Here is a 27,896-nt window from a genome sequence, read left to right as displayed (position 1 = left end):
TTTCCTAGTAGTGTATGCTAGTACTTGGTTTAGTCTTTTGATCTATCTTACACTAAAGGTTACTAAAATATGAGCATTATTGTGGAGCTTGTTAACTCCGGCATTGAGGGTTCGTGTAATCCTACGCAATGTGTTCATCATCCAACAAAAGTGTAGAGTATGCATTTATCTATTCGTTATGTGATCAATGTTGAGAGTGTCCACTAGTGAAAGTCTAATCCCTAGGCCTTGTTCCTAAATATCGCTATCGCTGCTTGTTTATCGTTTTACTCGCGTTACTACTCGCTGCGTTACTACTCGCTTGTTTACTCGTTCCGGGCAAAGCACTTTTCCGGTGCCGTTGCCACTACTTATTCATACCACCTGTATTTCACTATCTCTTCGCCGAACTAGTGCACCTATTAGGTGTGTTGGGGACACAAGAGACTTCTTGCTTTGTGGTTGCGGGGTTGCATGAGAGGGATATCTTTGACCTCTTCCTCCCCGAGTTCGATAAACCTTGGGTGATCCACTTAAGGGAAACTTGCTGCTGTTCTACAAACCTCTCGCTCTTGGAGGCCCAACACTGTCTACAAGAATAGAAGCTCCCGTAGACATCAAGCACTTTTCCGGCGCCGTTGCCGGGAGGAAAGGTAAAAAGGCACTCATACTCCGGTTCCAGTGTAACGATGCTTTTCGGCGCCATTGTGTTTGTGCTCGAAGCTATTTCCTTTAGATCCTGCAATTGCATCTTTTTGTTTCTTGTTTACACTAGTTTGGCATAATGGACAACAATGAGCTTCTTATTCTATTTCCTGATTTAAAACATGGATTGTTTGATGCGAAAATTAAAAAACCTATGGAATCTTATTTGCATGCTTGGTAGTAATATTAGTATGAACGCTTTGAACACCATTGTTGATAATGATATAGAAAGTTCTAAGCTTGGGGAGGCTGGTTTTGATGAGCATGATCTTTTTAGTCCCCCAAGCATTGAGGAGAAAATTTTCTTTGATAATACTATGCCTCCTATATTTGATGATGAGAATAATAATGATAGCTACTTTGTTGAATTTGCTCCCGCTATTACTAATAAAATTGACTATGCCTATGTGGAGAGTAATAATTTTATGCATGAGACTCATGATAAGAATGCTTTATGTGATAGTTATATTGTTGAGTTTGCTCATGTTGCTACTGAAAGTTATTATGAGAGAGGAAAATATGGTTGTAGAAATTTTCATGTTACTAAAATGCCTCTCTATGTGCTGAAATTTTTGAAGCTACACTCGCTTTTATCTTCCTATGCTTGTTACTTTGCTCTTCATGAACTTGTTTATTTACAAGATTCCTATGCATAGGAAGCATGTTAGACTTAAATGTGTTTTGAATTTGCTTCTTGATGCTCTCTTTTGCTTCAAATACTATTTCTTGCGAGTGCATCATTAAAACTCATTGAGCCCATCTTAATGGCTATAAAGAAAGAACTTCTTGGGAGATAACCCATGTGTTATTTTGCTACAGTACTTTGTTTTATATTTGAGTCTTGGAAGTTGTTTACTACTGTAGCAACCTCTCCTTATCTTAGTTTTATGTTTTGTTGTGCCAAGTAAAGTCTTTGATAGTAAAGTAAGTACTAGATTTGGATTACTTGCGCGAGTTACAGATTTCTTTGTTGTCACGAATCTGGGTCTAATTCTCTGTAGGTAACTCAGAAAATTATGCCAATTTACGTGAGTGATCCTCAGATATGTACGCAACTTTCATTCAATTTGGGCATTTTCATTTGAGCAAGTCTGGTGCCCTTTTAAAATTCGTCTTTACGGATTGTTCTGTTTTGACAGATTCTGCCTTTTATTTCGCATTGCTTCTTTCGTTGTGTTTGGTGGATTTCTTTGTTCCATTACCTTCCAGTAGCTTTGAGCAATGTCCAGAAGTGTTAAGAATGATTGTGTCACCTCTGAACATGTGAGATTTTTATTATGCACTAACCCTCTAATGAGTTGTTTCGAGTTTGGTGTGGAGGAAGTTTTCAAGGATCAAGAGAGGAGTATGATGCAATATGATCAAGGAGAGTGAAAGCTCTAAGCTTGGGGATGCCCCGGTGGTTCACCCCTGCATATTATAAGAAGACTCAAGCGTCTAAGCTTGGGGATGCCCAAGGCATCCCCTTCTTCATCGACAACATTATCGAGTTCCTCCCCCGAAACTATATTTTTATTCCGTCACATCTTATGTACTTTGCTTGGAGCGTCGGTTTGTTTTTGTTTTTCGTTTTGTTTGAATAAAATGGATCCTAGCATTCACTTTATGGGAGAGAGACACGCTCCGCTGTAGCATATGGACAAATATGTCCTTAGGCTCTACTCATAGTATTCATGGCGAAGTTTCTTCTTCGTTAAATTGTTATATGGTTGGAATTGGAAAATGCTACATGTAGTAACTCTAAAATGTCTTGGATAATTTGATACTTGGCAATTGTTGTGCTCATGTTTAAGCTCTTGCATCATATACTTTGCACCCATTAATGAAGAAACACTTAGAGCTTGCTAATTTGGTTTGCATATTTGGTTTCTCTAAAGTCTAGATAACATCTAGTATTGAGTTTTGAACAACAAGGAAGACGGTATGGAGTCTTATAATGTTTACCATATGTCTTTTATGTGAGTTTTGTCTGTACCGTTCATCCTTGTGTTTGTTTCAAATAACCTTGCTAGCCTAAACCTTGTATCGAGAGGGAATACTTCTCATGCATCCAAAATCCTTGAGCCAACCACTATGCCATTTGTGTCCACCATACCTACCTACTACATGGTATTTATCCGCCATTCCAAAGTAAATTGCTTGAGTGCTACCTTTAAAATTCCATCATTCACCTTTGCAATATATAGCTCATGGGACAAATAGCTTAAAAACTATTGTGGTATTGAATATGTACTTATGCACTTTATCTCTTATTAAGTTGCTTGTTGTGCGATAACCATGTTTCGGGGACGCCATCAACTATTCTTTGTTGGATATCATGTGAGTTGCTATGCATGTCCGTCTTGTCTGAAGTAAGAGAGATCTACCACCTTTATGGTTGGAGCATGCATATTGTTAGAGAAGAACTTTGGGCCGCTAACTAAAGCCATGATCCATGGTGGAAGTTTCAGTTTTGGACATATATCCTCAATCTCATATGAGAATAATAATTGTTGCCACATGCTTATGCATTAAAGAGGAGTCCATTATCCGTTGTCCATGTTGTCCCGGTATGGATGTCTAAGTTGAGAATAATCAAAAGCGAGAAATCCAAAATGCGAGCTTTCTCCTTAGACCTTTGTACAGGCGGCATGGAGGTACCCCATTGTGACACTTGGTCAAAACATGTGCATTGCAAAGATCCGGTAGTCCAAGTTAATTAGGACAAGGTGCGGGCACTATTAGTATACTATGCATGAGACTTGCAACTTGTAAGATATAATGTACATAACTCATATGCTTTATTACTACCGTTGACAAAATTGTTTCATGTTTTCAAAATAAAAGCTCTAGCACAAATATAGCAATCGATGCTTTCCTCTTTGAAGGACCATTCTCTTTACTTTTATGTTGAGTCAGTTCACCTATTTCTCTCCACCTCAAGAAGCAAACACTTGTGTGAACTGTGCATTGATTCCTACATACTTGCATATTGTACTTGTTATATTACTCTATGTTGACTATTATCCATGAGATATACATGTTACAATTTGAAAGCAACCGCTGAAACTTAATCTTCCTTTGTGTTGCTTCAATACCTTTACTTTGATTTATTGCTTTATGAGTTAATTCTTATGCAAGACTTATTAATACTTGTCTTGAAGTACTATTCATGAAAAGTCTTTGCTTTATGATTCACTTGTTTACTCATGTCATTACCATTGTTTTGATCGCTGCATCCACTACATATGTTTACAAATAGTATGATCAAGGTTATGATGGCATATCACTTCAGAAATTATCTTTTTTATCGTTTTACCAGCTCGGGACGAGCAGAACTAAGCTTGGGGATGCTGATACGTCTCCGACGTATCGATAATTTCTTATGTTCTATGCCATATTATTGATGATACCTACATGTTTTATGCACACTTTATGTCATATTCGTGCGTTTTCCGGAACTAACCTATTAACAAGATGCCGAAGTGCCAGTTCCTGTTTTCTGCTGCTTTTGGTTTCAGAAATCCTAGTAACGAAATATTCTCGGAATTGGACGAAACAAAGACCCAGGGGCCTATTTTTCCACGGAGCTTCCAGAAGACCGAAGAACATACGAAGTGGGGCCACGAGGTGGCGACACCACAAGGCGGCGCGGCCCAGGGGGGGGCCGCGCCGCCCTATGGTGTGGCCCCCTCGTCTGGCCCCCGACTGCGCCCTTCCACCTACTTAAAGCCTCCGTCGCGAAACCCCTGATGCGAAAAACCACGATACGGAAAACCTTCCGGAGCCGCCGCCATCGCGAAGCCAAGATCCGGGGGACGGGAGTCTCGTTCCGGCACCCGACGGAGCGGGGAAGTGCCCCCGGAAGGCTTCTCCATCGACACCGCTGCCATCTCCACCGCCATCTTCATCACCGCTGCTGCTCCCATGAGGAGGGAGTAGTTCTCCATCGAGGCTCGGGGCTGTACCGGTAGCTATGTGGTTCATCTCTCTCCTATGTGCTTCAGTACAATATCTCATGAGCTGCCTTACATGATTGAGATTCATATGATGATGCTTGTAATCTAGATGTCATTATGCTAGTCAAGTGAGTTTTACTTATGTGATCTCCGGAGACTCCTTGTCCCACGTGTGTAAAAGTGACAGTGTGTGCACCGTGTGGGTCTCTTAGGCTATATTTCACAGAATACTTATTCACTGATGAATGGCATAGTGAGGTGCTTATTTATATCTCTTTATGATTGCAATGTGTGTGTATCACAATTTATCTATGTGCTACTCTAGCAAAGTTATCAAAGTAGTTCTATTCCTCCCGCACGTGTGTAAAGGTGACGAGTGTGTGCACCGTGTTAGTACTTGGTTTATGCTATGATCATGATCTCTTGTAGATTGCGCAGTTAACTATTGCTATGATAATATTGATGTGATCTATTCCTTCTACATATGCATGAAGGTGACGGTGTGCATGCTATGCTAGTACTTGGTTTAGTCTTTTGATCTATCTTACACTAAAGGTTACTAAAATATGAGCATTATTGTGGAGCTTGTTAACTCCGGCATTGAGGGTTCGTGTAATCCTACGCAATGTGTTCATCATCCAACAAAAGTGTAGAGTATGCATTTATCTATTCTCGTTATGTGATCAATGTTGAGAGTGTCCACTAGTGAAAGTCTAATCCCTAGGCCTTGTTCCTAAATATCGCTATCGCTGCTTGTTTATCGTTTTCTCTGCGTTACTACTGCTGCGTTACTACTGCTTGTTTACTCGTTCGGGCAAAGCACTTTTACGGTGCCGTTGCCACTACTTATTCATACCACCCGTATTTCACTATCTCTTCGCCGAACTAGTGCACCTATTAGGTGTGTTGGGGACACAAGAGACTTCTTGCTTTGTGGTTGCGGGGTTGCATGAGAGGGATATCTTTGACCTCTTCCTCCCTGAGTTCGATAAACCTTGGGTGATCCACTTAAGGGAAACTTGCTGCTGTTCTACAAACCTCTGCTCTTGGAGGCCCAACACTGTCTACAAGAATAGAAGCTCCCGTAGACATCAGTAATCAACACAAAGATCCTTAGACAAAGCATTGATGTTTTATCCCTAGTGGCAACAACACATCCACAACCTTAGAACTTTCTGTCACCGTCCCATATTCAATGGAGGCATGAACCCACTATCGAGCATAAATACTCCCTCTTGGAGTTACAAGTATCAACTTGGTCAGAGCCTCTACTAGCAACAGAGAGCATGCAAGAACATAAACAACACATATATGATAGATTGATAATAAACTTGACATAGTATTCCATATTCATCGGATCCCAACAAACACAACATGTAGCATTAGAAATAGATGATCTTGATCATGATAGGCAGCTCACAACATCTAACATGATAGCACAATGAGGAGAAGACAACCATCTAGCTACTGCTATGGACCCATAGTCCAGGGGTGAACTACTCACACATCAATCCGGAGGCGATCATGGTGATGACGAGTCCTCCGGGAGATGATTCCCCTCTCCGCCAGGGTGCCGGAGGCGATCTCCTGAATCCCCCGAGATGGGATTGGCGGCGGTGGCGTCTCTGGAAGGTTTTCCGTATCGTGGCTCTCGGTACTGGGGTTTGCGTGACGAAGGCTTTAAGTAGGCGGAAGGGCGGGGTTGGTGGAGGCACGAGGGCCCCACACCATAGGGCAGCGCGGGCCCACCCTTGGCCGGGCGGCCCTGTGGTGTCGGCGCCTCGTCGCCCCACTTCGTAATCCTTTCGGTCTTCTGGAAGCTTCGTGGAAAAATAAGACCCTGGGCGTTGATTTCGTCCAATTCCGAGAATATTTCGTCCAATAAGACCCTGGGCGTTATAGATACGTTTGGGACGTATCACACATCCAATCTTTTTTACTTTGTTTTTGTCTTGCTTTACTTTATTTTATTTACTGCTTTGTTTGTTCTCTATATCAAAAATACAAAAAAATAGTTACTTGCATTTACTCTATTTACTGTCTTGTTTGCATCCTCTATATTAAAAACACAAAAAAATTAATTACTTGCATTTACTTTATTTACCTTTTGTTTATTTCATCATGTTTCCTCCTAAATGCACTCTGAAAGATATACCGGTAGGACGAGGGTCTATCATTGGAAGGGATAATATAGAAGATTTTTTCACTCATGTTAGTACAACTGAAGATTTTGAAGATAGACACTTGGTAGAACTTGCTCCTACTTATGAAATTGCTGCCGCTTCTTTAGTACACATGTTGGAAGCTAGATTTGCTAATCTCAACCCCGTAATGCAACGTATGTTTCTTACACTCTGTGATATGGAGGAAGGAGAAAAGAAAGATTTTTTCTTAGAAACCCTTCTTAAAGAATTTGGTGATGTAGCAAGAGAAGCTAGAAAAGTCTTTATTAAATATAAGATGCTTGACCTTTATACCAATTTTGCTAGTACCCTTGAAAAAATGGAAAAAGATAGATTAAAGTACACTAATAAATTTAATTGTGAAGGGGAGATTAAGACATCAATACCTTGCAAGCTCTTAGGAATGTGCGAGGCACTAGAAAAGAATTATGATTGGATTGTTCCTGAAAATTTGTTTGATGAGAATAGCAAGCCTAAGAGTAATGAAAAAGGGGCCTCTGAAACTTACATAGATAAGATACAATGCATTGTTGATAAAACCCCCAACTCCCCTGATTATGATATTGATGCTTCATCTCTTGATAATACTTGATTCACACTTTATGCGCCTAGCTGAAAGGCGTTAAAGAAAAGCGCTTATGGGAGACAACCCATTATTTTACTACAGCACTTTTGTTTTATATTTGAGTCTTGGAAGTTGTTACTACTGTAGCAACCTCTCATTATCTTTATTTTATTGCATTGTTGTGCCAAGTAAAGTCTTTGATAGTAATGTTGATACTAGATTTGGATTACTCCGCAGAAACAGATTTCTTGCTGTCACGAAATTTAGCAGCCCCGTCTGTAGGCAACTCAGAAAAATCTGCCAATTTACGTGCGTGGTCCTCAGATATGTACGCAACTTTCATTCAATTTGAGCATTTTCATCTGAGCAATTTAAGTGCCCCAGAAAAATTCGTCTTTACGGACTGTGCTGTTTTGACAGATTCTGTCATTTATTTCGCATTGCATGTTTTGCTATGTTTGATGGATTTCTTTGTTCCATTAACTTTCAGTAGCTTTGTGCTATGTCCAGAAGTGTTAAGAATGATTATTTCACCTCTGAATATATGAATTTTCAATTATGCACTAACCCTCTAATGAGTTTGTTTTGAGTTTGGTGTGGAGGAATTTTTCAAGGATCAAGAGAGGAGGATGATACAATATGATCAAGAAGAGTGAAAATTCTAAGCTTGGGGATGCCCCCGTGGTTCATCCCTGCATATTTTAAGAATACTCAAGCATCTAAGCTTGGGGATGCCCAAGGCATCCCTTCTTCATCGACAACTTATCAGATCACCTCTAGTGAAACTATATTTTTATTCCGTCACATCTTATGTGCTTTACTTGGAGCGTCTGCATGTTTTTGTTTTTGTTTGAATAAAATCGGATCCTAGCATTATTTGTTTGGGAGAGAGACACGCTTCATTGTTTCATATGAACACATGTGTTCTTAGCTTTACTTTTAATGTTCATGGCGAAGGTTGAAACTTCTTCGTTCGTTGTTATATGGTTGGAAACAAAAAATGCTTCATGTGGTAATTGGTATAATTTCTTGAATAATTTGATACTTGGCAATTTTTGTGCTCATATAGATCATGTTTAAGCTCTTGCATCATGTACTTTGCACCTATTAATGAAGAACTACATAGAGCTTGTTAAATTTTGGTTTGCATGATTGGTCTCTCTAGAGTCTAGGTATTTTCTGGTGAGGTGTTTGAACAACAAGGAAGACAGTGTAGAGTCTTATAATGCTTGCAATATGTTCTTATGTAAGTTTTGCTGTACCGGTTTATACTTGAGTTTGCTTCAAACAACCTTGCTAGCCTAGCCTTGTATTGAGAGGAATTCTTCTCGTGCATCCAAATCCTTGAGCCAAAAACTATGCCATTCGTGTCCACCATACCTACCTACTACATGGTATGTCTCTGCCATTCCAAAGTAAATTACTTGAGTGCTACCTTTAAAATTTCATTCCTTGTCTTTGCAATATATAGCTCATGGGAAAATAGCCTTAAAAACTATTGTGGTAAAGAATATGTAGCATATGTATCTTATTTCTTATAAGTTGCTTGTTGAGCGGTAACCAAGTTTCTGGGGACGCCATCAACTTTTACACCTTTGTTGAATATCATGTGAGTTGCTATGCATGTTCGTCTTGTCTGAAGTAAGGGCGATTTTCATGATCAAATGGTTTGAGTATGCATATTGTTAGAGAAGAACATTGGGCCGCTAACTAAAACCATGAATCATGGTGGAAGTTTCAGTTTGGACATCAATCCTCAATCTCTTATGAGAATTTTATCTGTTGGTTAATGCTTATGCATTAAAGAGGAGTCCATTATCTGTTGTCTATGTTGTCCCGGTATGGATGTCCTAAGTTGAGATCTATCAAAAACGAGAAATCAAACGCGATCTATCTCCTTGGACCTTTGTACAGGCGGCATAGAGGTACCCCTTTGTGACACTTGGTTGAAACATATGTTATGCAATGATAATCCATGTTAATCCAAGCTAATTAGGACATGGTGCGAGCACTATTGGTATTCTATGCATGAGGCTTGCAACTTATAAGATGTCTTATACATAACACATATGATTTATTACTACCGTTGAAAAAATTGTTTCTATGTTTTCAAAATGAAAAGCTCTAGCACAAAAATAGTAATCCATGCTTCCCTCTGCGAAGGGCCATTCTTTTACTTTATGTTGAGTCAGTTTACCTACTTCTTTCTATCTTAGAAGCAAACACTTGTGTCAACTGTGTGCATTGTTTCTTACATGTTTACCTATTGCACTTGTTATATTGCTTTATGTTGACAATCATCCATGAGATAAACATGTTGAAGTTGAAAGCAACCGCTGAAACTTATATCTTCCTTTGTGTTGCTTCAAAGCTTTCTACTAAGAATTTATTGCTTTATGAGTTAACTCTTATGCAAGTCTTATTGATGCTTGTCTTGAAAGTACTATTCATGAAAAGTCTTTGTTATATGATTCAGTTGTTTAATCATTGTCTTTACCATTGCTTCGAATCACTGCATTCATCTCATATGCTTTACAATAGTATTGATCAAGATTATGATAGCATGTCACTTCAGTAAATTATCCTTGTTATCGTTTACCTACTCGAGGGCGAGTAGGAACTAAGCTTGGGGATGCTTGATACGTCTCAAACGTATCTATAATTTCTTATGTTCCATGCTACTTTTATGATGATACTCACATGTTTTATACACACTTTATGTCATTATTATGCATTTTCCGGCACTAACCTACCGACGAGATGCCGAAGAGCCGATTCTGTTTCCTGTCGTTTTTGGTTTCGAAATCCTCTACAAAGGAAATATTCTCGGAATTGGACGAAATCAACGCCCAGGGTCTTATTTTTCCACGGAGCTTCCAGAAGACCGAAGAGCATACGAAGTGGGGCCACGAGGTGGCCAGACCATAGGCCAGCGCGGCCAGGGAGGGGCCCGCGCCGCCCTATGGTGTGGGCCCCTCGTCAGCCCCCCGACGCTGCCCTTCCGCCTATTTATTCCCTCCGTCGCGAAAACCCTATCACCGAGAGCCACGATACGGAAAACCTTCCAGAGACGCCGCCGCCGCCAATCCCATCTCGGGGGATTCAGGAGATCGCCTTCGGCACCCTGTCGGAGAGGGGAATCATCTCCCGGAGGACTCTTCATCATCATGATCGCCTCCGGATTGATGTGTGAGTAGTTCACCCCTGGACTATGGGTCCATAGCAGTAGCTAGATGGTTGTCTTCTCCTCATTGTGCTATCATGTTAGATCTTGTGAGCTGCCTATCATGATCAAGATCATCTATTTGTAATGCTACATGTTGTTTGTTGGGATCCGATGAATATGGAATACTATGTCAAGTTGATTATCAATCTATCATATCTGTTGTTTATGTTCTTGCATGCTCTCCGTTGCTAGTAGAGGCTCTGGCCAAGTTGATACTTGTAACTCCAAGAGGGAGTATTTATGCTCGATAGTGGGTTCATGCCTCCATTGAATCCGGGACGATGACGAGAAAGTTCTAAGGTTGTGGATGTGCTCGTTGCCACTAGGGATAAAACATCAATGCTTTGTCTAAGGATATTTGTGTTGATTACATTACGCACCATACTTAATGCAATTGTCTGTTGTTTGCAACTTAATACTGGAAGGGGTGTGGATGCTAACCTGAAGGTGGACTTTTTAGGCATAGATGCATGCTGGATAACGGTCTATGTACTTTGTCGTAATGCCCTGATTAAATCTCATAGTACTCATCATGATATATGTATGTGCATTGTTATGCCTTCTTTATTTGTCAATTGCCCAACTGTAATTTGTTCACCCAACATGCTATTTATCTTATCGGAGAGACACCACTAGTGAACTGTGGACCCCGGTCCATTCTATACATCTGAAATACAATCTACTGCAATACTTGTTCTTTACTGTTCTTTGCAAACAAACATCATCTTCCACACTATACATCTAATCTTTTGTTTACAGCAAGCCGGTGAGATTGACAACCTCACTGTTACGTTGGGGCAAGTACTTTGATTGTGTTGTGCAGGTTCCACGTTGGCGCCGGAATCCCTGGTGTTGCGCTGCACTACACTCTGTCATCAACAACCTTCACGTGTTCCTTGACTCCTACTGGTTCGATAACCTTGGTTTCATACTGAGGGAAAACTCGCTGCTGTACGCATCACACTTTCCTCTTGGGGTTCCCAACGGACGTGTGTTAACTACCACGCCAACAGCAGTCGACTCATCTCGCCCGTCCACGGCGTTCTGCTGCAGCCCTACTGCTCGCGCCCTGGTGTAGCCCTCCTCGCGTCACGCCGCGCTCGCCGGGGAAGGGTGCTGCTCTAGGTGTGTCCCTCCCTAGGGGAGGGAGCCTCCTCTTGGTGCTCGTCGGCGACGGACTGCTAGAGTCCTCCGTGGGTCGCGCCTGCTCGTCGGCGGAAGCTTGCCGGAGCCCTCCGCGGCTCGCGGCGGCCTGCCGGAGTCCTCCCCGCATCACGCTGTTCATGTTGGGGACGGGCGCTGCTCTGCTATACTTTTTTTTGAGAGAGAAAATTGAATGGACATGAAAGCCCGTGAGGGGAAGACAGGGATAAGGATGGGTGGTCACACCGTGCGATGCTTTTCGCGAATCGTGACGCACCGCCGCATGCGCGACCGGACCGTGCGGCGCTTCTTAGTATCTTTTTCCAACATTGAATCCTCATTAGAATCTACCGCAAGAGCATTGTCCAACTCCCGCAAGGACTGTGTGGGTGGGAAGCCATGGCATAGCGCGACTGTGAGCGGGAGTTCCAGGATAACACGGCAAGGGCGTGTCAGACACAAGCAGTAGCGACGACGTCATGCGGTGCAAAAAAATCCAGCATCTATGGCAGGTGGTGCATTAGCGACAACAATGAACGAGGTTGAGTAGAGGGCATTATAGGAGACATGCTCCAGTAACGAGGAGGGAGCGCAAGCTCCTTATGCACGAAGTTCATGTTTCCCTTGTTGGTGTCTTCGCGTCTATGTGGCATATTTTCTCCATCTAGAGAAAACGTCTCTTTCTTAGAGAGAGGTGCATGCCTCTTTTCTATGCACGATTCCAATGAACGTTCAGGAGTAGGAGTCCAAAAACGGGTACCACTATCCATGCTTTAAGGGACATGAGATCGAGGTGCCGCATGAAAGAAGATGGCATGAGCCGAGGCCCATCTTGCAGGAATGAACTTATCCATCATTGTGACCACGTCGCTGCCTGCAGCGTGCTTGCCCTCGATTCCCCTACCGGCACCGCCTACTCCAGCCACCTGTGGCCGCCGCCCCTATGTGATCATCCGCCCACTGCAGGTCCGCCGCCCCAGACCTCCCTAATCATAAGTCCATCTCTTCTTCCTCTTCTCTGGTGGGCCACCACCACTAACGGGCCTGGCCCATGCACCGGCGCACGCCTAGGAGTGTGGTGTATAAGTTTTGCAACAGAACCTGCTGGTAGGTCTATGGGCTTTAGTAGGGCTGGACTGGCCCATTATTTTATTGATGAACAGGCCGCACCTCTCCACTCCATTCGCTCAAAGGAAAAAAAAAGTCTCCCAGCAGAACGCCCGCCGCACCAGAGAAAGGCGACCGGCCGGCGACCTCCTCCCGCGGGCGACCTCGGCCGGACGATTCGAGGCCCGGCTGCGCCTCAGACGAGCGAGTGAAGGGAGTGGCGCCACCGGCGACCTCGGCCCACCGGAAGCCACCGAGGTTTCGATTCTGGCTTTCTCGATCCCCTAGATTTTTCATTTCTAGGGTTGAGCTGATTTCTTGTGGTATCTGGCCACTGAAATTTTTATTTGCAATTTTCTATCAAAAAAAGGAATCACGTTACCATTTTATCAAGCCAGCAACGAAATCAGTTAAATTGTTAATTGCCACCAGAGAATTCGCTTACAGGGCAGTAAGGCCTAGATCACTGAGCACATTGGCAGAGCATGTTAATTGATTGTTTTGAATATAACTGCAAAATGCGTTAGAATGCAGTGACCAGGACCAGAAGAGTTGAACAAAAATGTTAATAGATTTAGGAAGAGTGGTCCCCTGTCAATTGGTTGAAAGATTTTTTTTTTTTTTGTCGCTGTAATGCACTCTACATAGCATAAGATGGGTTCATCCTAGTTGCTGCTCATATTCCCCAAGGGTAGTATGGAGTATCATTTCCGATGTTTATTTGTGTATGTGTTCTCGTGAATGAATGGATGGATATATGCTGGTATGTTTGTATTTTGTTCATCAAATAGTGTTTTTATTAGTGTGTTTGAGAAAGAAGAGCATGAACAACATTGATGAAAGGAATCAATCCACAAGCATTTATTTTTTCGCTGCTGCTGTTTCAGGGTTGGTCCTGTTCCCATTCCTGAATCGCAATGTGCAGATGCCCAAAGGCTGCTGCTATCCCCGGCGCTGGACAGCCACGTATCCAAGGTGCTCGACGACGACAACTTCCTCATTGAGATGATGGATCGTCCTTCAATTCCTGAACGGTAAAATCTACTTTCCTTCAATTTAGGCAGCACAGTTTGTGTGCGTTGTACTGTTTTTCTGGATGGATGTTTTTGTTATGCGTTGAAGAAAGTATGCCTGTTATTTGTTCTATGTTTTCTTCCAACACATGTTGATTAAAGAAAGCAGTCCGTTGATTATCTATACTTCTTATAAAACAAAACGCCACTAAGTGCAATTAATGTTTGTGTATCTCAACATGCAAGCTATCCACATAACCTATTCTCTTGGCCAATTATTTATCCACCTCATCCCACAAATAATTCTTATATATTGTGTATCTCTACATGCAAGATATTTACATCATTTATTTTTTAACCATTAAACTGTCAATGCCATTCTTTTTTTGCCGCTCGATTGATAAGATTGCACCCTCACGCTATATGATTACATAGTTGAATCATGTGTTACTTGAACATCGAAAATAGTTTCGGCAACCAAATGAACTCTTTGCAAATTAAACTCAATGTTAATTATGTGCTCTTATATATGTAACCACACAAGATGTTTCTAAAAACATTAGGTGGCAATGTGCATGCATTTTTAATGCAAGCCATCCATATCATTTGGTTCTTCAGACCGTTGATTAATTTTACCTTATTTAAATCAATTGCGCACACCTCTGAAATATAACGATTTTAAATTTTCGAATACTTAACCATTTCATATATATTTTAAATTTAGTGTCTCAACTACTATGGCCAACTATGTATTGCATATTCTGTAAACCAAGTTTTATGTATTTTATTAGATTTCTTAAAGAGATACCCGCTGCAACGCGCGGGGTATGGTTCTAGTACTTGTAGTGTTTCCAGCCACGCTGATAAAAAAAATATGTCCATTGATTATTTTGCATTTGTTTTTCGTTGTTGGTGCTGTTTCAGCGTTGATCCCATTCCAAGCATGACATGTGTGGATGCCAAGAGGTTGCGGTGTAAAGCAATGCCAGCCAACCCAGTACCCAAGGTCCTCGATGATGACAATACTAATTCCTGGCCGGCGACGTTGCCCCCGCTGGAAGACGAGAATCTCCTCCAGGAGATCTTCCTCCGCCTCCCTCCAAAGCCATCCTCGCTTCCCCGTGCCTCCCTCGTCTGCAAGCGCTGGCGCACCATCCTCTCTGACACCCAATTCCTCGGCCGCTTTCGCAAACACCACCAGAAGGCCCCGCTTCTTGGCTTCTTCGTAGGGATGGCCTTGAGAGGAAACGCCATCTTCACTCCTGTCCTGGAGCCTCCTGATCGCATCCCCTCTACTCGCTTCTCCGTGCCAGAGAGCCACAACTCCCACGAGATCTGGAAGTTCACTGGTTGCTGCCATGGCCTTGCTGTCCTAGTCAATCCATCACGGGGCAAGATTGCTGTGTGGGAACCCCTCACTGGCCAACAGCACCATGTGACTTTTCCACCGGGCCTGGACACCAAACGTCCGGGATACTTTCAGGCTACGGTGTTGTGCGCTGATGCCAAACATGGGCATGTGCATGGAGACTGCTTCTTGAGCCCATTTAAATTGGTTTTAATCGGTGACATGTACGAGGAGGCAATCGTTTCTCTCTACGAATCGGTGTCTGGTGTATGGACAGATTTTGTCTCAATGGCGACTGCTGATACAACTTTTATTACAAGGCCCAGCATCCTTGTTGGAAATGCAGTATACTGGTTGTTTTATGGAGGTGACATCCTTGTGTTTGATATTGAAAGGCAAACCCTTGGTGTGATCAAGATGCCATTAGACAACCATACTACCAACGACTGGTGTTTTCACATCTTACGGATGGAGGATGGTGGACTTGGCCTTGCTGTTTTGTCTGAATTGACCATAAAATTATGGGAGAGGAAATTAAACTATGATGGTGTTGTCGAATGGGTAATACAGAAAACAATTCCACTGCAGGGGATTCTTCCACGGTGTAATGCCGGCGAAACTGTAATTTTCGTGGGGTATGATGAGGAGACAAATGTGATTGTTCTGTCTACCATAATTGGCAACTTCATGCTTCAACTTGACTCGATGCAGACCAGGCATATTATTAAAAGATGTCACATGTCTTATGACATCTTTTATCCATACACTAATTTCTACACCGCAGGTAATACTTTTCTATCTACATTGCACACACATAAAATAAGAGTTAGTTTTCTGTTCATGAGGAAACAAATGCCATTGCTATAATATTGTGCATGTGATTAAGGACAGGCTGGATTTATAATACCACCTCAAATATGTTTCTTTGTCACTCATGTAATCATATGGTGTTGTAATTTCTTTGTTAATTGCTGGGCTACATTGATCCTAGAACAGGAATATGACTATTACTTTATTGCTTGGACATTAGTAAATATTAGCTACTAACAATTGGAAACTGGCAACATATTGAAACCATCTTATATCTGAAATAATAACCCGATTTCCACATTTGGAAGCTTAAAGCTTGCTTTGCTTTTTCATTCTAATTTCCTCCTTGCAATATAAGATCTAACTTTTGATATTATTCATCACTTCAAATATCTTATATTTATTCATTTAAAAAAATAGTATTTCATTAAACTCGAAAGTACTACCATGTACTGCTCATTTTTTTAGTGGGGTTTCTCAATCTTGGAATACTTCGTTTTGGCCAATAAATTCTGTCATCTTAAATATCTTTATAAGGGATTTTGTTTTTGTTTTCTCTTGCACCTGGCAATCGGTGGGTCCACCTTTACAATCCTTGTCAGAGATTCTACTTTCTCCTTATCAAGTTACATGAATATATAATGGTTTGCTCATACGCCTTCGCGCTCATTCAACATCTCTTTCAATTTGCATTGGTTTATTGTGCTTCTTTTTCTTGTAGGGAGAGGAGTTGGTTGGAAGTGGTTAGATCTGAAACTGTGAACACATGAAATCTGCTAATGTGGTATGCTACTTGAACAAGTGAGGTAAATTTATCTTTTTGCTATGTGTGTATCTATTTTGCTTTTTACACTTTTTATATGATCATGCATTTTTTAATTAGTGTGCTTGAATTTTATTAATTCCAAAACTTTCTAGTTATTCATTTCTAAAAAGCATGCCTTTGAGTTTAGATACCAGATGGTTTGCCTTTGTACTCTTTAAGCCTCTCATATGCACATGATAGACAAGGTAAATCTCAAATGAATCAAATTCTAGGGAATCTTATTTTTTTTTGCTTCTGATGGAGACATCCAAAATCTAATCGCTAATCTATTCTCCTTTGGATTTTCTTGAGGTTATTGTGTAACCATCATAAATTCTATTTTCTCTGAAAAATAGGCACAAATTGTTTTCACCGAGATGACACTGATCGTTCTGCAGGTATCTAGAGCTAAAACTCGGGCTGCTGAGGTGCAGAAATGGCTACTTACTGTAGGTTCTTCCATTTTGTATGCTGTGGCACTATGTTATCGACAGTGGATCTTTCACTATATGTACCAAGTATGTAGGTTCTTCTACTTCTATGTGACATAGTGACGTTGCCTGTGAACTTTCACTATATGCACCAAGTATGTAATCTGTTTGTTACCTGACAGCTGTAGACATTAGTTGTATTTGTAATGCATGCCTCTGGTACATGGTCTTTGTGATGTTAGCCTACTTCTTGTTGAGCAGTAGCTACTTGGTTAAGGTTTTTCTGAAGTGCAATGGCAGAAGCAAGCCAAGAGAGTGCTCTACTAAAAAAATAGACTGTTCTGATGCTTTTGTTTTACCCTGAACATGTATATTCCTTCAATTGAAAAGAGTGCTTTAGTTTAAGAAATTTCATGATTTATACGGCTAGGGTGTCAAGTGGGATCCCACCTAAATTTCACTTGTAGTGCATTTTGCATTTCCTAGTGTACATTTTGACACAAAAATTTGAACTAGAAAAGACAAAATACACTAAAAGTGAGATCCCACCGGGATCCCACCTTGACACCTTATTTATTCTTGAGTGGTATCCAACTCTGTATCTGCTGTCAAAAATTTATCCGTTCTGAATTGAATATGTACTACAAATTGTTTCGTATTTACCATCTTCGATACTTTTCCTTTAAGTTGATGCAGTTAAAACACACGTTTAGGGTTTTCGTGGATGGAGCAACGTGCTCCACACCTCTTCTATTTATATACTTGGCAGGTTATAATACAAGGCACATACGATACAAATACACACGTATGTGAACCGATCTCTTAACACTCCCCCTCAATCTAAACTACTACTACATACAAGGTTTAGATTGGTTCGAAATCGGTCTAGCATCTGCCGTGTCGCTGGCTTAGTAAAGATGTCAGCCAACTGATCATTAGAAGAGATAAACCTTACCACCAGGGCGCCATCAGCCACCTGCTCTCGCACAAAATGGAAATCAATCTCAATGTGCTTGGTCCTGGCATGGAAGACTGGATTCGCCGTTAGATAGGTAGCACCCAAATTATCACACCATAAAATCGGAGCTTGCCGCTGGGTAACACCAAGTTCTCGAAGCAATGAACAAACCCACATAGCTTCGGCTGCTCCATTTGCAAGAGCCTTATACTCTGCCTCAGTGCTAGATCTAGAAACCGTGGGCTGCTTCTTCGAACTCCATGAAATAAGGTTCGGACCCACAAACACTGCAAAACCACTCGTAGAGCGTCGATCATCAACATCTCCAGCCCAATCTGCATCAGTAAAAATACTAACACTCTGCTGCAGTGACCTCCTAATGCGAAGCCCTGTATCCAATGTTCGGATACGTTTTACAGCCTCCCAATGCACTTCAGTGGGTTGAGACAAGAACTGGCAAACCTTGTTGACAGCAAAGGATATATCTGGACGTGTGAGAGTCAAATATTGCAGACTACCAACCACACTGCGATATCTGAAAGAATCCTCTGGACCAAGAAGTGCACCAGTATCTCGAGCAAGCCTTTCAGTGGGCACCATCGGAGTGGAAGTGGGGTTACAATTCTCCATATTAACCCGATGCAATAAGTCTAGCGCATACTTGCGCTGCATAAGTGTCATGCCCCCTGAATTGTACGACGCTTCCAATCCAAGGAAATATTCCAGAACGCCAAGATCCTTGATAGGAAAAGTGGCAGACAGAGAGCGAACAAGACCCTCCACAACAGCCGTAGTGGAACCAGCAATGACAATGTCATCAACATAGACCAACATGAAAACTTGAACACCATGCTGATTATAGATGAACAAGGATGTATCAGCCCGGGAAGGAAGAAACCCCAGCTGAAAAAGGCGAGTACTCAAGCGAGCATACCAAGCGCGAGGGGACTGTTTCAGACCATAAATAGCACGCTGCAACTTGCACACATGAGAGGGAAAACGGACATCCTCAAAGCCAGGGGGCTGCTGCATATAGACATCTTCTGTCAAAAAACCATGGAGAAAAGCATTGCTGACGTCAACCTGACGAAGGGTCCAGCCTCGAGAAACAGCTAGAGAGAGAACCAGGCGAATGGTGGCTGGTTTGACAACAGGACTGAAAGTATCACCATAGTCAATGCCGTGCTGTTGAGTGAACCCGCGAGCAACCAGGCGAGCTTTGTGCTTCTCAACTGAACCATCGGGACGATGCTTGGTTTTGAACACCCACTTACTGCCAACAATATTAGTGCCAGGGGGTCGAGGAACGAGAGTCCAAGTCTTCGTCTGAGCAAGAGAGGTGAATTCATCTGTCATTGCGGCACGCCACGCCGGTTCACGTAGAGCATCATGGTGAGACACCGGCGCTGCAAAGAGAGCACGGCGACGAGTTTCATACCGCACAGTGCCGTCGGTGTAGTGCTTCTCACGACGAGTGTTGTCACGCAGACGAGTGATCATGCCATGGCCAGGCTGTGAGGCCGCCGGAGCCGGCTGCTCAGCTGACGGCTCGCCAGGCGATGGAGCTAAATGCGGTGGCGTGGGCGCGCCACACGCAGGAGATCCAGGAGGCGATGCAGGCGACGAGGGATTGCACGCCGAAGGCGTGGCCGCATCCGTACCAGGAGAACCCGGAGACGACGCAGCAGCATCCGCGCCGTGAGGACCCGATGGCGACGTGGCAGCATCTGAGTGGGGCGCGGTACCCGGGGCATGCACATGCACGTCCATAGCCGGAGGAGGGACGTCGATCACCGTGGTATTCTGCACAGAAAGATCAACAGCTGGAGAGGACAGGTTAGTGGACAGGTAAGATAGGTCATATTGACGCACATGATCACTCGTAGCCGGTTCAGTGACAGGAAAATTAATAGCTTCACGAAGAGTGGGAATATCAACCGTAACCCTAGGAGTGGCATACGGAAACACAGATTCATCAAAGACGACGTCACGGGAGATGTAGATACGACCCGTGGATTTATCAATACACTTGTAACCCTTGTGCATAGGGCTATGGCCCAAGAAAACACACATCTTGGATCTAAACTCGAGCTTGTGAGCATTATACTTGCGAAGACTCGGCCAACACGCGCAACCAAAGATACGGAGAAACTCGTAATTGGGCTGAATTTTGAGAAGGCGGAAATGTGGTGTCTCTTTGTTTAGGACAGGTGTAGGCATGCGAGTAATCAAGTAGCAAGCTGTCAGGAAAGCCTCATCCCAGAAGCGTAAGGGGAGAGAGGAGTGGGCGAGCAAGGCAAGACCTGTCTCGACCAAGTGACGGTGTTTGCGTTCAGCGACACCGTTTTGCTGGGAGGTATGAGGGCAGGAGACACGGTGTGAGACACCCGTGCGCTGAAAATACTGATGGAGTTTATGATATTCGCCGCCCCAATCGGATTGGACAGCTTTAATTTTGGTGTTCAAAAGGAGCTCAACATGAGCCTGGAAAGCATAAAACACCCGTTCAACATCAGATTTATGTTTAAGGAGATAGATCCAGCAAAAACGAGAATAGTCATCGATAAAGCTAACATAATACTTAAAACCACCAGAAGAAGCAATAGCAGGACCCCAAACATCAGAGTGTATAAGCTCAAGAGGCATGGTGGTAACACGATGAGACAAAGTATATGATAGTTGATGACTTTTGGCACACTGACAAGCATCACAAACCAAACGAGGACTAGTGGAAGTACATGATAAATCATGGTTCTTAACAATAGTGTGAACAACATTATTTGTGGGATGACCTAGACGCTGATGCCACTGAGACGATGAAGCCTTGGCACCGGAAAGAGCACGGCGAGTGGACGGCGAAGTCGCACGGCTAAACGGAACGGGGTAGAGTCCTCCATGACTTCTACCGTGAAGCAGAATTCTCCGGGAGACCTTGTCCTTAACACAGAAAAAATATCGGTGAAATTCAACAAAGACATCATTGTCACAGACAAGGCGATAAACGAGAGAGAAGATTCTGACTAATATGCGGGACATGAAGGATATTATTCAGTTTTAGTTGTGAACCGGCTAAAGAAGAGTGACCAATGTGGGCAATAGACAAACCTGCACCGTTGGCCACCTGAACCTGATCCGTCCCACCATAGCGTTCCTGCATGTGGAGACGCTGAAGATCATTTGTCAGATGATCCGTCGCCCCAGTGTCCATCATCCAGGGCGGAGAGCTGGTCGATGCCGAGTTGCCGGCACGCTGCTGGTTGTTGCCGCGCACGAAGTCGGGGTTGAAGCGGTTCCGACAATCATCGGCGCTGTGCCCCCAATAACCGCAGATTTGACACTGCGAGCGCTGACGCCGGCGTCCTCCGTTCTGGCCGCGGTTGCCACCGCTGCCGTTACCGCCGTAATTGCCGCCAGTTGGGCGACCGTTGCCGTTGCCGCCCGCTGGCGGTCCGTAGGGCTGGGCGTGGCCACCCGCCGGCGACCCATAGCCGCCTCCACCGTTACCGCCGTAAGTCTGGCGGCCGTTGTTGCCTCCGCCGTAACCAGGCTGAGGGCCTCCGCCAGAGAAGGCGGGCAAGGGCGCACGGGGCTGCCAGGGAGCACCACCACGAGCAGCAGCATTGGCAGACGAGGCCCACTCCTCAGTCTCAGCCAGCTGCGACAGCTGCAGGCCCTCGTAGTTCAGGACCATGGAATAGAACTCGGCGGCGGTCACCACCCTGGTGATCATGTTCAGGGACGCCGCGATCGGATTGAAAGCGGAGCCGAGGCCGGTAAGCATGTAATCGATGATTTCATCGTCACGAAGAGGAGACCCAGCGGTGGCCATGGCGTCCGCCAGAGCCTGCACCTTGTGCATATACTCGCTTGCGGTCGCATCTCCCTTCCGCAGCCCCTGAATTTGGCGACGGAGATGCCTGACTCCAGCGCGACTCTGCGCGGAAAACATGGCTTGGATTGCCGTCCAAGCTGCGGCCGCCGTCTTGCAGCCGAGGAGCTGGCTCGCGATCTCCTCAGTCATGGAGGAGAGGAGCACGCCCATGACCTTCTGGTCCTGAGTCCACCACGTACCATACGCGGGGTTGTCAACCTGCCGAGCGGCGTCGCCGGTGCCCTCGGTGATGGTCTTGGCTGGCGCCGCCACCGTGCCGTCGAGGTAACCATGAAGCGAAGCCCCGGAGAGATTGGTGAGCATAAGAGCACGCCACAGAGCGAAGTTGTTGCGGTCAAGACGAATCCCGACGGTGGGAATCGTGGGAGCAGCTGTCGGCGCGGGCGGAGAGACGACCGGTCCGATGACGGAAAGCTGCATCGCTGCGCTAGAGGAACCCATCGGAGAGGGCGGCGGCGATGAGATCGGATCGGGGAAAGGGAGACCCGTGCGGCGGCTGTAGGCTCTGATACCAAGTTAAAACACACGTTTAGGGTTTTCGTGGATGGAGCAACGTGCTCCCCACCTCTTCTATTTATATACTTGGCAGGTTACAATACAAGGCACATACGATACAAATACACACGTATGTGAACCGATCTCTTAACAGCTGCAACAAGTTCATTTTCAGGGAAACCAAGAGACTCTTGAGAACAGTATCTTCTCGTGCAGGGAAAGAAAGTGGTCCTTTCTAACTCTAAGTGCAAAACAGTTTATTTAAAAATAGTGCTCCTACACTTATATTATGGCTTGTGTTTTGGTCTGAATGCGTGTATGCATAGGTAAATGATACACATGGGCTGCACCTTTCTAAGTGGCAAAGAGTATTTAACACAGGCAGCCTCTCATATGAAATGTGAAGGAAATCTCAGATGACTTGGGCAAATGGACAATGTTACAGGCATCGGCACTTGGCACATACGGTCAGTTGATCTTTGCCTCATTGTTCATGAGAGCGTGCTACTTGGTGACATCGTGGTGTAGATTTTATCATTGCTAAATATCTCCATCCCGACTCTTGTTCTGTTCTAGGTGCAACAGAGACTACATGTGAAGAACCAAGGGTGTCAGAAACGCCTTGGATTTCTTTCCTGGCATCTTGTTTGTAGCCAATCACAAGTTTATTGTGTCCTAGATTGGGATGTTATATGTGTGTGGACAAGATTTCAGGTGATCCCCCTTCTACCCACCCAAATCCCTTCGGGACCCAAATCCTGCCACTATATCACGTACTATGCTGCACATTCGGTTAATCCCTGTAATTTATAGCACTGCATTAAGATTGAACTATATACTGCAAAACTGGCAGCAAGAAATGTGGCCACGATGGCGGGATCTATGTCCACGACGGCGGGAGTTGTGGCCTCGGCGACAGGAGTGGTGTCTGGTATTGTCTCGGGCAAGGGGGGCACCGTGGTCTCCATGGGTCGAACTAGGACACCGTTGGCGACTGGAAGAGAGTGGGGAGGGGGGTGTGTGGTTGGCTAGAGGGCCTGGGACGAACATATACTCCTGTGACATGGATGTGCGAGCTGGCCGCTAGGCCGCAAAACTGTCCCAAAAATGAGGGGAAAATGTGCCGAGATGGATGTGTCTGTGGGGCGCGGTATGTTCGCGTGTCGCCGTTGGGACTTGCATTTTATCCCCGCGGGGCCCGCCGTTGGAAATGGCATTACATTTGGTGTCCTGCGGTGCATCTGGTCATTGAGAAATTAACAAGCTAGCTGGCCACTGCATCTACATCTATGTATGTGATAACGGAGTGTTCTACTACCCCGCAAAAAATAAAATAAAAACTGAGTGTTCTGAATTTTTGTATGCCTAGCTATAGCATCTTATCATTGAACTATAATAACTAACGAAGTCAACTCCGTCGGAAATTTTGCTATCTAACATGGCTGACACTTAACTTTGCCACTGAGCCAGGAGACTGGAGCTGGAGAAGGCATATATTGACAGATCTAAAGTATGTTGCACCCACTAGTAATTTCCCACGAAGCTCCCTCATACGCTATTGGCAGAGCTTACACCTGGGGCGGAGCTTAACTGGCGACATGCATTCAGAGTTCCACTTATATCAAATGGAGTTGACTCCCCTAACGTCCATGGCGCAAGATTAGCAGCCCTAACGTGCGCCCACATGGATTTCTTCTGAACGCGGCCGCCCGGTGGAACTCAAACGAGCTTCTTATATTCTCCTCGCTGACCCACATGACTATCTCCTATTTAAGCGAGACCTGAATAGCTAGCCAGAGGATCACAAGTCACAACACAGACCTACAAAAAGCTACCACTGTAGTAGCCAAATGATGAAGAGCTCTTGCGTGTGCCTCGTCCTCGTCCTCCTATGCTGTTCATGGCCGTCCTCCCTCGCCCAAACTCTTGTCCCGCCGCCAAACCCGGCTTCTCCTCGCCCCCTCGTACGAGCGGCGAATCTCGGCGGCTGGCTCGTCACGGAGGGCTGGATCCTGCCGTCCCTCTTTGATGGCATCCCCAATAAAGATCTCTTGGTAAAATATTCATTATAACTAGTATCTTTTATATCACAACTTATTTTTTCCCTTTCAAAAAAGATGACAACTCCAGGATCTGGATGGATTGATGCACATAACCATCACTTATTCCATATATGTTTGCTTTGTCTGCATGTTGATGTTACCGACAACTGATAAGTTGCTTAATTTCTGCCACGTATCGACTGAACAGGATGGCACGCAACTGCAGTTCAAGTCCGTCACCCAGAACGCCTACCTGGCTGCTGAGAATGGTGGTGGCGGGCCGCTGAGAGCAAACCGCACTTCAGCCTCGGGCTGGGAGACCTTCAAGCTTTGGCGGATCGACCAGAACACCTTCAACCTCAAGGTATTCAACGGCCGGTTCGTCAGTGCCCCTGGGAGCAATGTGGCGGCAACAGCTGCCACGCCGGGGCAGTCGGAGAGGTTCCAGTTAGTGCGCAACGACGCTGACAAGAATAGGATGAGGATCAAAGCACCAAATGGGTCCTTTTTGCAGGTATAGTACTGAGTCACTCAGTAGTAGTCGTTGACCCCATTTCCGATGTTAGATTAATAATTGCTCGATGGATCAATGGCATAGCTAACAGGCAAAGTTACTTATTTGTAAAAAAAATCCATTGACTACGACTATTGCAACCGCAAACTGCATGCAAGGGTATTTACCATTCATGATTAAACAACTACGAGCTAATCATCTATGTGTTCCATTGCTGGCACGGCAGGCAAACACTGATGGCTCGGTGACGGCGAACTTCGGTGAGAGCACAACCTGGGGCAACGATGACCCGTCGGTGTTCGCAGTGACCATTGTCAAGGGGCTGCAAGGGGAGTACCAGATCTGCAATGGCTACGGCAAAGAGAAGGCTACCCAGGTCATGAATGTACGTAAGCTGAAAAGCCTCTTTTATAATTTGCATATGTATACATGGACATGAAGCTATTAAAAGTAAATAATGACCGATTGAGTAGTATCATTTTCTTAGACTCGGTATAATTAATTATCATTCGTCGCATGCAGTTCAACTTTGTTGATTCCATGGGTTTTTGGCAGGACCACTGGAGCACATACATCGTGGAAGAGGACTTTGCGTTCATGGCAGCAAACGGGCTGAATGCGGTGAGGATCCCAGTAGGATGGTGGATTGCCAGCGACCCCAACCCTCCAGCTCCATTCGTCGGAGGCTCTCTCCAAGCCCTGGACAACGCCTTCACATGGGCAGAGTACGTACATACACGTGTGCTCTTCACAAACTAGAGTGTGTTTGCAAACATTGTTTTGAAATGATATAGTTTTTGTGGGAATATATGTGCAGGAGACACAATATTCGTGTGATTGTAAACTTGCATGCAGCTCCAGGGGCACAGAACCCCAATGAGCACAGCGGTACAAGGGACGGCTCGCAGACCTGGGGCGACTCCAACATCGCCCAGACTGTGCAAGTCATTGATTTCCTTGCAACTAGGTATTAATCTAACAATTTATTATTATAATTTTTTCATGCCAGATTATGGGAAGTTAAGGACTGTCCACTGAGACACAGTTCAGGTTTAAAACTTGTGTCAGTAGAGATTTAAGGAAAAAATAAACAGAGACATGTAATTTTAAAGAGCAACCAAAACAACATCATTCAAAGAGTCTTGCTAACCTGGTATGTCAACTAGATAAAGTAAATGTAGCTGCTACAATGTATGGGTGAGTTCAAGCATTCAGGAAAGCAGCCTGGTAATTCAATCGTCTTGCTAACCTTCTTTGTATTTGATGTACATACAGGTATGCTAGGAGATCAAGCCTCCTGGCGGTGGAGTTGATGAATGAGCCGCTAGCTCCGGGCGTGTCACTGGCTAGCCTAAAAAGGTACTACCAACAGGGTTACGACACCGTCAGGAAGCACACGACTACGGCGTATGTGATCATGTCCAACCGACTAGCAGCGGACTCGACCGAGCTCGTCAACTTTGCCTCACAGTTCGGCAGGGCCGTCCTTGACGTGCACTACTACACGTTGTTTGATAGCAAGTTTGATTCTTTCACAGTGCAGCAGAACATTGACTACGTCAACAACAACATCGCCAATGATCTCAGTGGTATGACAAGGCGGGATGGCCCTCTCACCTTTGTTGGTAAGTGCCATTCGGACCAGGAACTTACATTTTTCAGTGAAAATTAGGTATCTCATGCATGCCATGTTCTGTACAGGTGAATGGGTGGCCGAGTGGCAGGTAAACGGTGCAACGCAAGCTGATTACCAGAGATTTGCAAATGCACAGATGGCTGTGTATCGGCAAGCCACATTTGGATGGGCTTATTGGACCTACAAGAATGTTAACAATCACTGGAGTATGCAGTGGATGATCAACAATGGATACATTTCCTTACAAAATGCTTGAGGGCTATAAATTTTTAATTGTGTATGAACAATCGGGCAACTACTTGGAAAAACTGTATGACAGATCTGATGAACATTTGGCATGTCAAGATTAATTATTTTTGTAATTATTTTTTGGTATATGCTAAGTTGTATTTGTATGTTTATTCACCCGAGATGCCTATCATTTGCTTCATGCTAATAATACATTATCCCGTGCTAGCTTGACTACGAGTCATGTTTTACCCTATCACACATTTAGTATTTCTTATACCTTGCTCTAAACACCTAATCTCGCAGGGGCATATCCACGAATGTCTTGAAAAAAATCTATACAAACAATTGTTTCACATTTCGTCGACTTCATCTCATCTATGCTCCAGCAAAAAAAAAAATACTAGGTTATCTGAAACCCTTGCAAAAAGAGTCCATTATGATATGACCTCTGAAATCATAGTGTTATCATGCAAGGCAAAGTTATTTTTGCAACTTTGTTATTTCCTCCCTATCCACATTGGTTGCATGATTGAGCTCCTACTTGTACCATACCCAATGCTCCCACAGCCGTAGCAGATGCGGACCACGACTCGGAAGATGTCATGACAACCTTGAGCCAATTTTGTGTCTTGTGTAAACCCTTACAACACGATCTGCACGACTTCCAATGATCCAGAACTAGGAAGATGGTGACATGCTAAATGAATTAGGGATACTTTCTAGTTGGGGGGGGGGGGGGGTGTCGTTTTCTCATTCAGATTCATTCCATCTTATGTATATTCTAGCTTCCCAGTTGCAACTGCGAGGACCTGTTGAAGGGCTGGCCATTGCTGTTGAGGAGAAGAAGAAAATATAGGAAAAGAGAAGATGTTTTA

General features: G+C 44.2%; 2 protein-coding genes across 2 annotated transcripts in view; both read left to right on the top strand.

The window, feature by feature from the left end:
• Positions 1–17,494, top strand: part of LOC124689474 — a 35,445-nt gene extending 17,951 nt beyond the window's left edge. Inside the window, exons 6-10 of the mRNA XM_047222999.1 lie at positions 12,903–13,104; positions 13,734–13,880; positions 14,784–15,991; positions 16,739–16,823; positions 17,221–17,494. Of these exons, the coding sequence (XP_047078955.1) occupies positions 12,903–13,104; positions 13,734–13,880; positions 14,784–15,991; positions 16,739–16,779 (1,598 nt within the window). The 3' untranslated portion in view covers positions 16,780–16,823; positions 17,221–17,494. The remainder of the gene's footprint in view (positions 1–12,902; positions 13,105–13,733; positions 13,881–14,783; positions 15,992–16,738; positions 16,824–17,220) is intronic.
• Positions 17,495–24,451: 6,957 nt separating this feature from the next.
• On the top strand, positions 24,452–27,046 carry LOC124686212 (probable glucan 1,3-beta-glucosidase A). Its single transcript, XM_047220202.1, has 7 exons — positions 24,452–24,652; positions 24,849–25,154; positions 25,381–25,539; positions 25,710–25,879; positions 25,972–26,121; positions 26,430–26,779; positions 26,856–27,046. Exons 1-7 carry the CDS (start codon positions 24,452–24,454, stop codon positions 27,044–27,046), a joined length of 1,527 nt encoding a protein of 508 aa, XP_047076158.1.
• The last annotated feature ends 850 nt before the right edge of the window (positions 27,047–27,896 follow it).

This window comes from Lolium rigidum, chromosome 2, assembly GCF_022539505.1.
Source record: "Lolium rigidum isolate FL_2022 chromosome 2, APGP_CSIRO_Lrig_0.1, whole genome shotgun sequence".
Taxonomy (NCBI): Eukaryota; Viridiplantae; Streptophyta; class Magnoliopsida; order Poales; family Poaceae; genus Lolium; species Lolium rigidum.
Note: the sequence above shows the minus strand (reverse complement) of the source record. Positions and strands in the feature narration are given on the sequence as shown.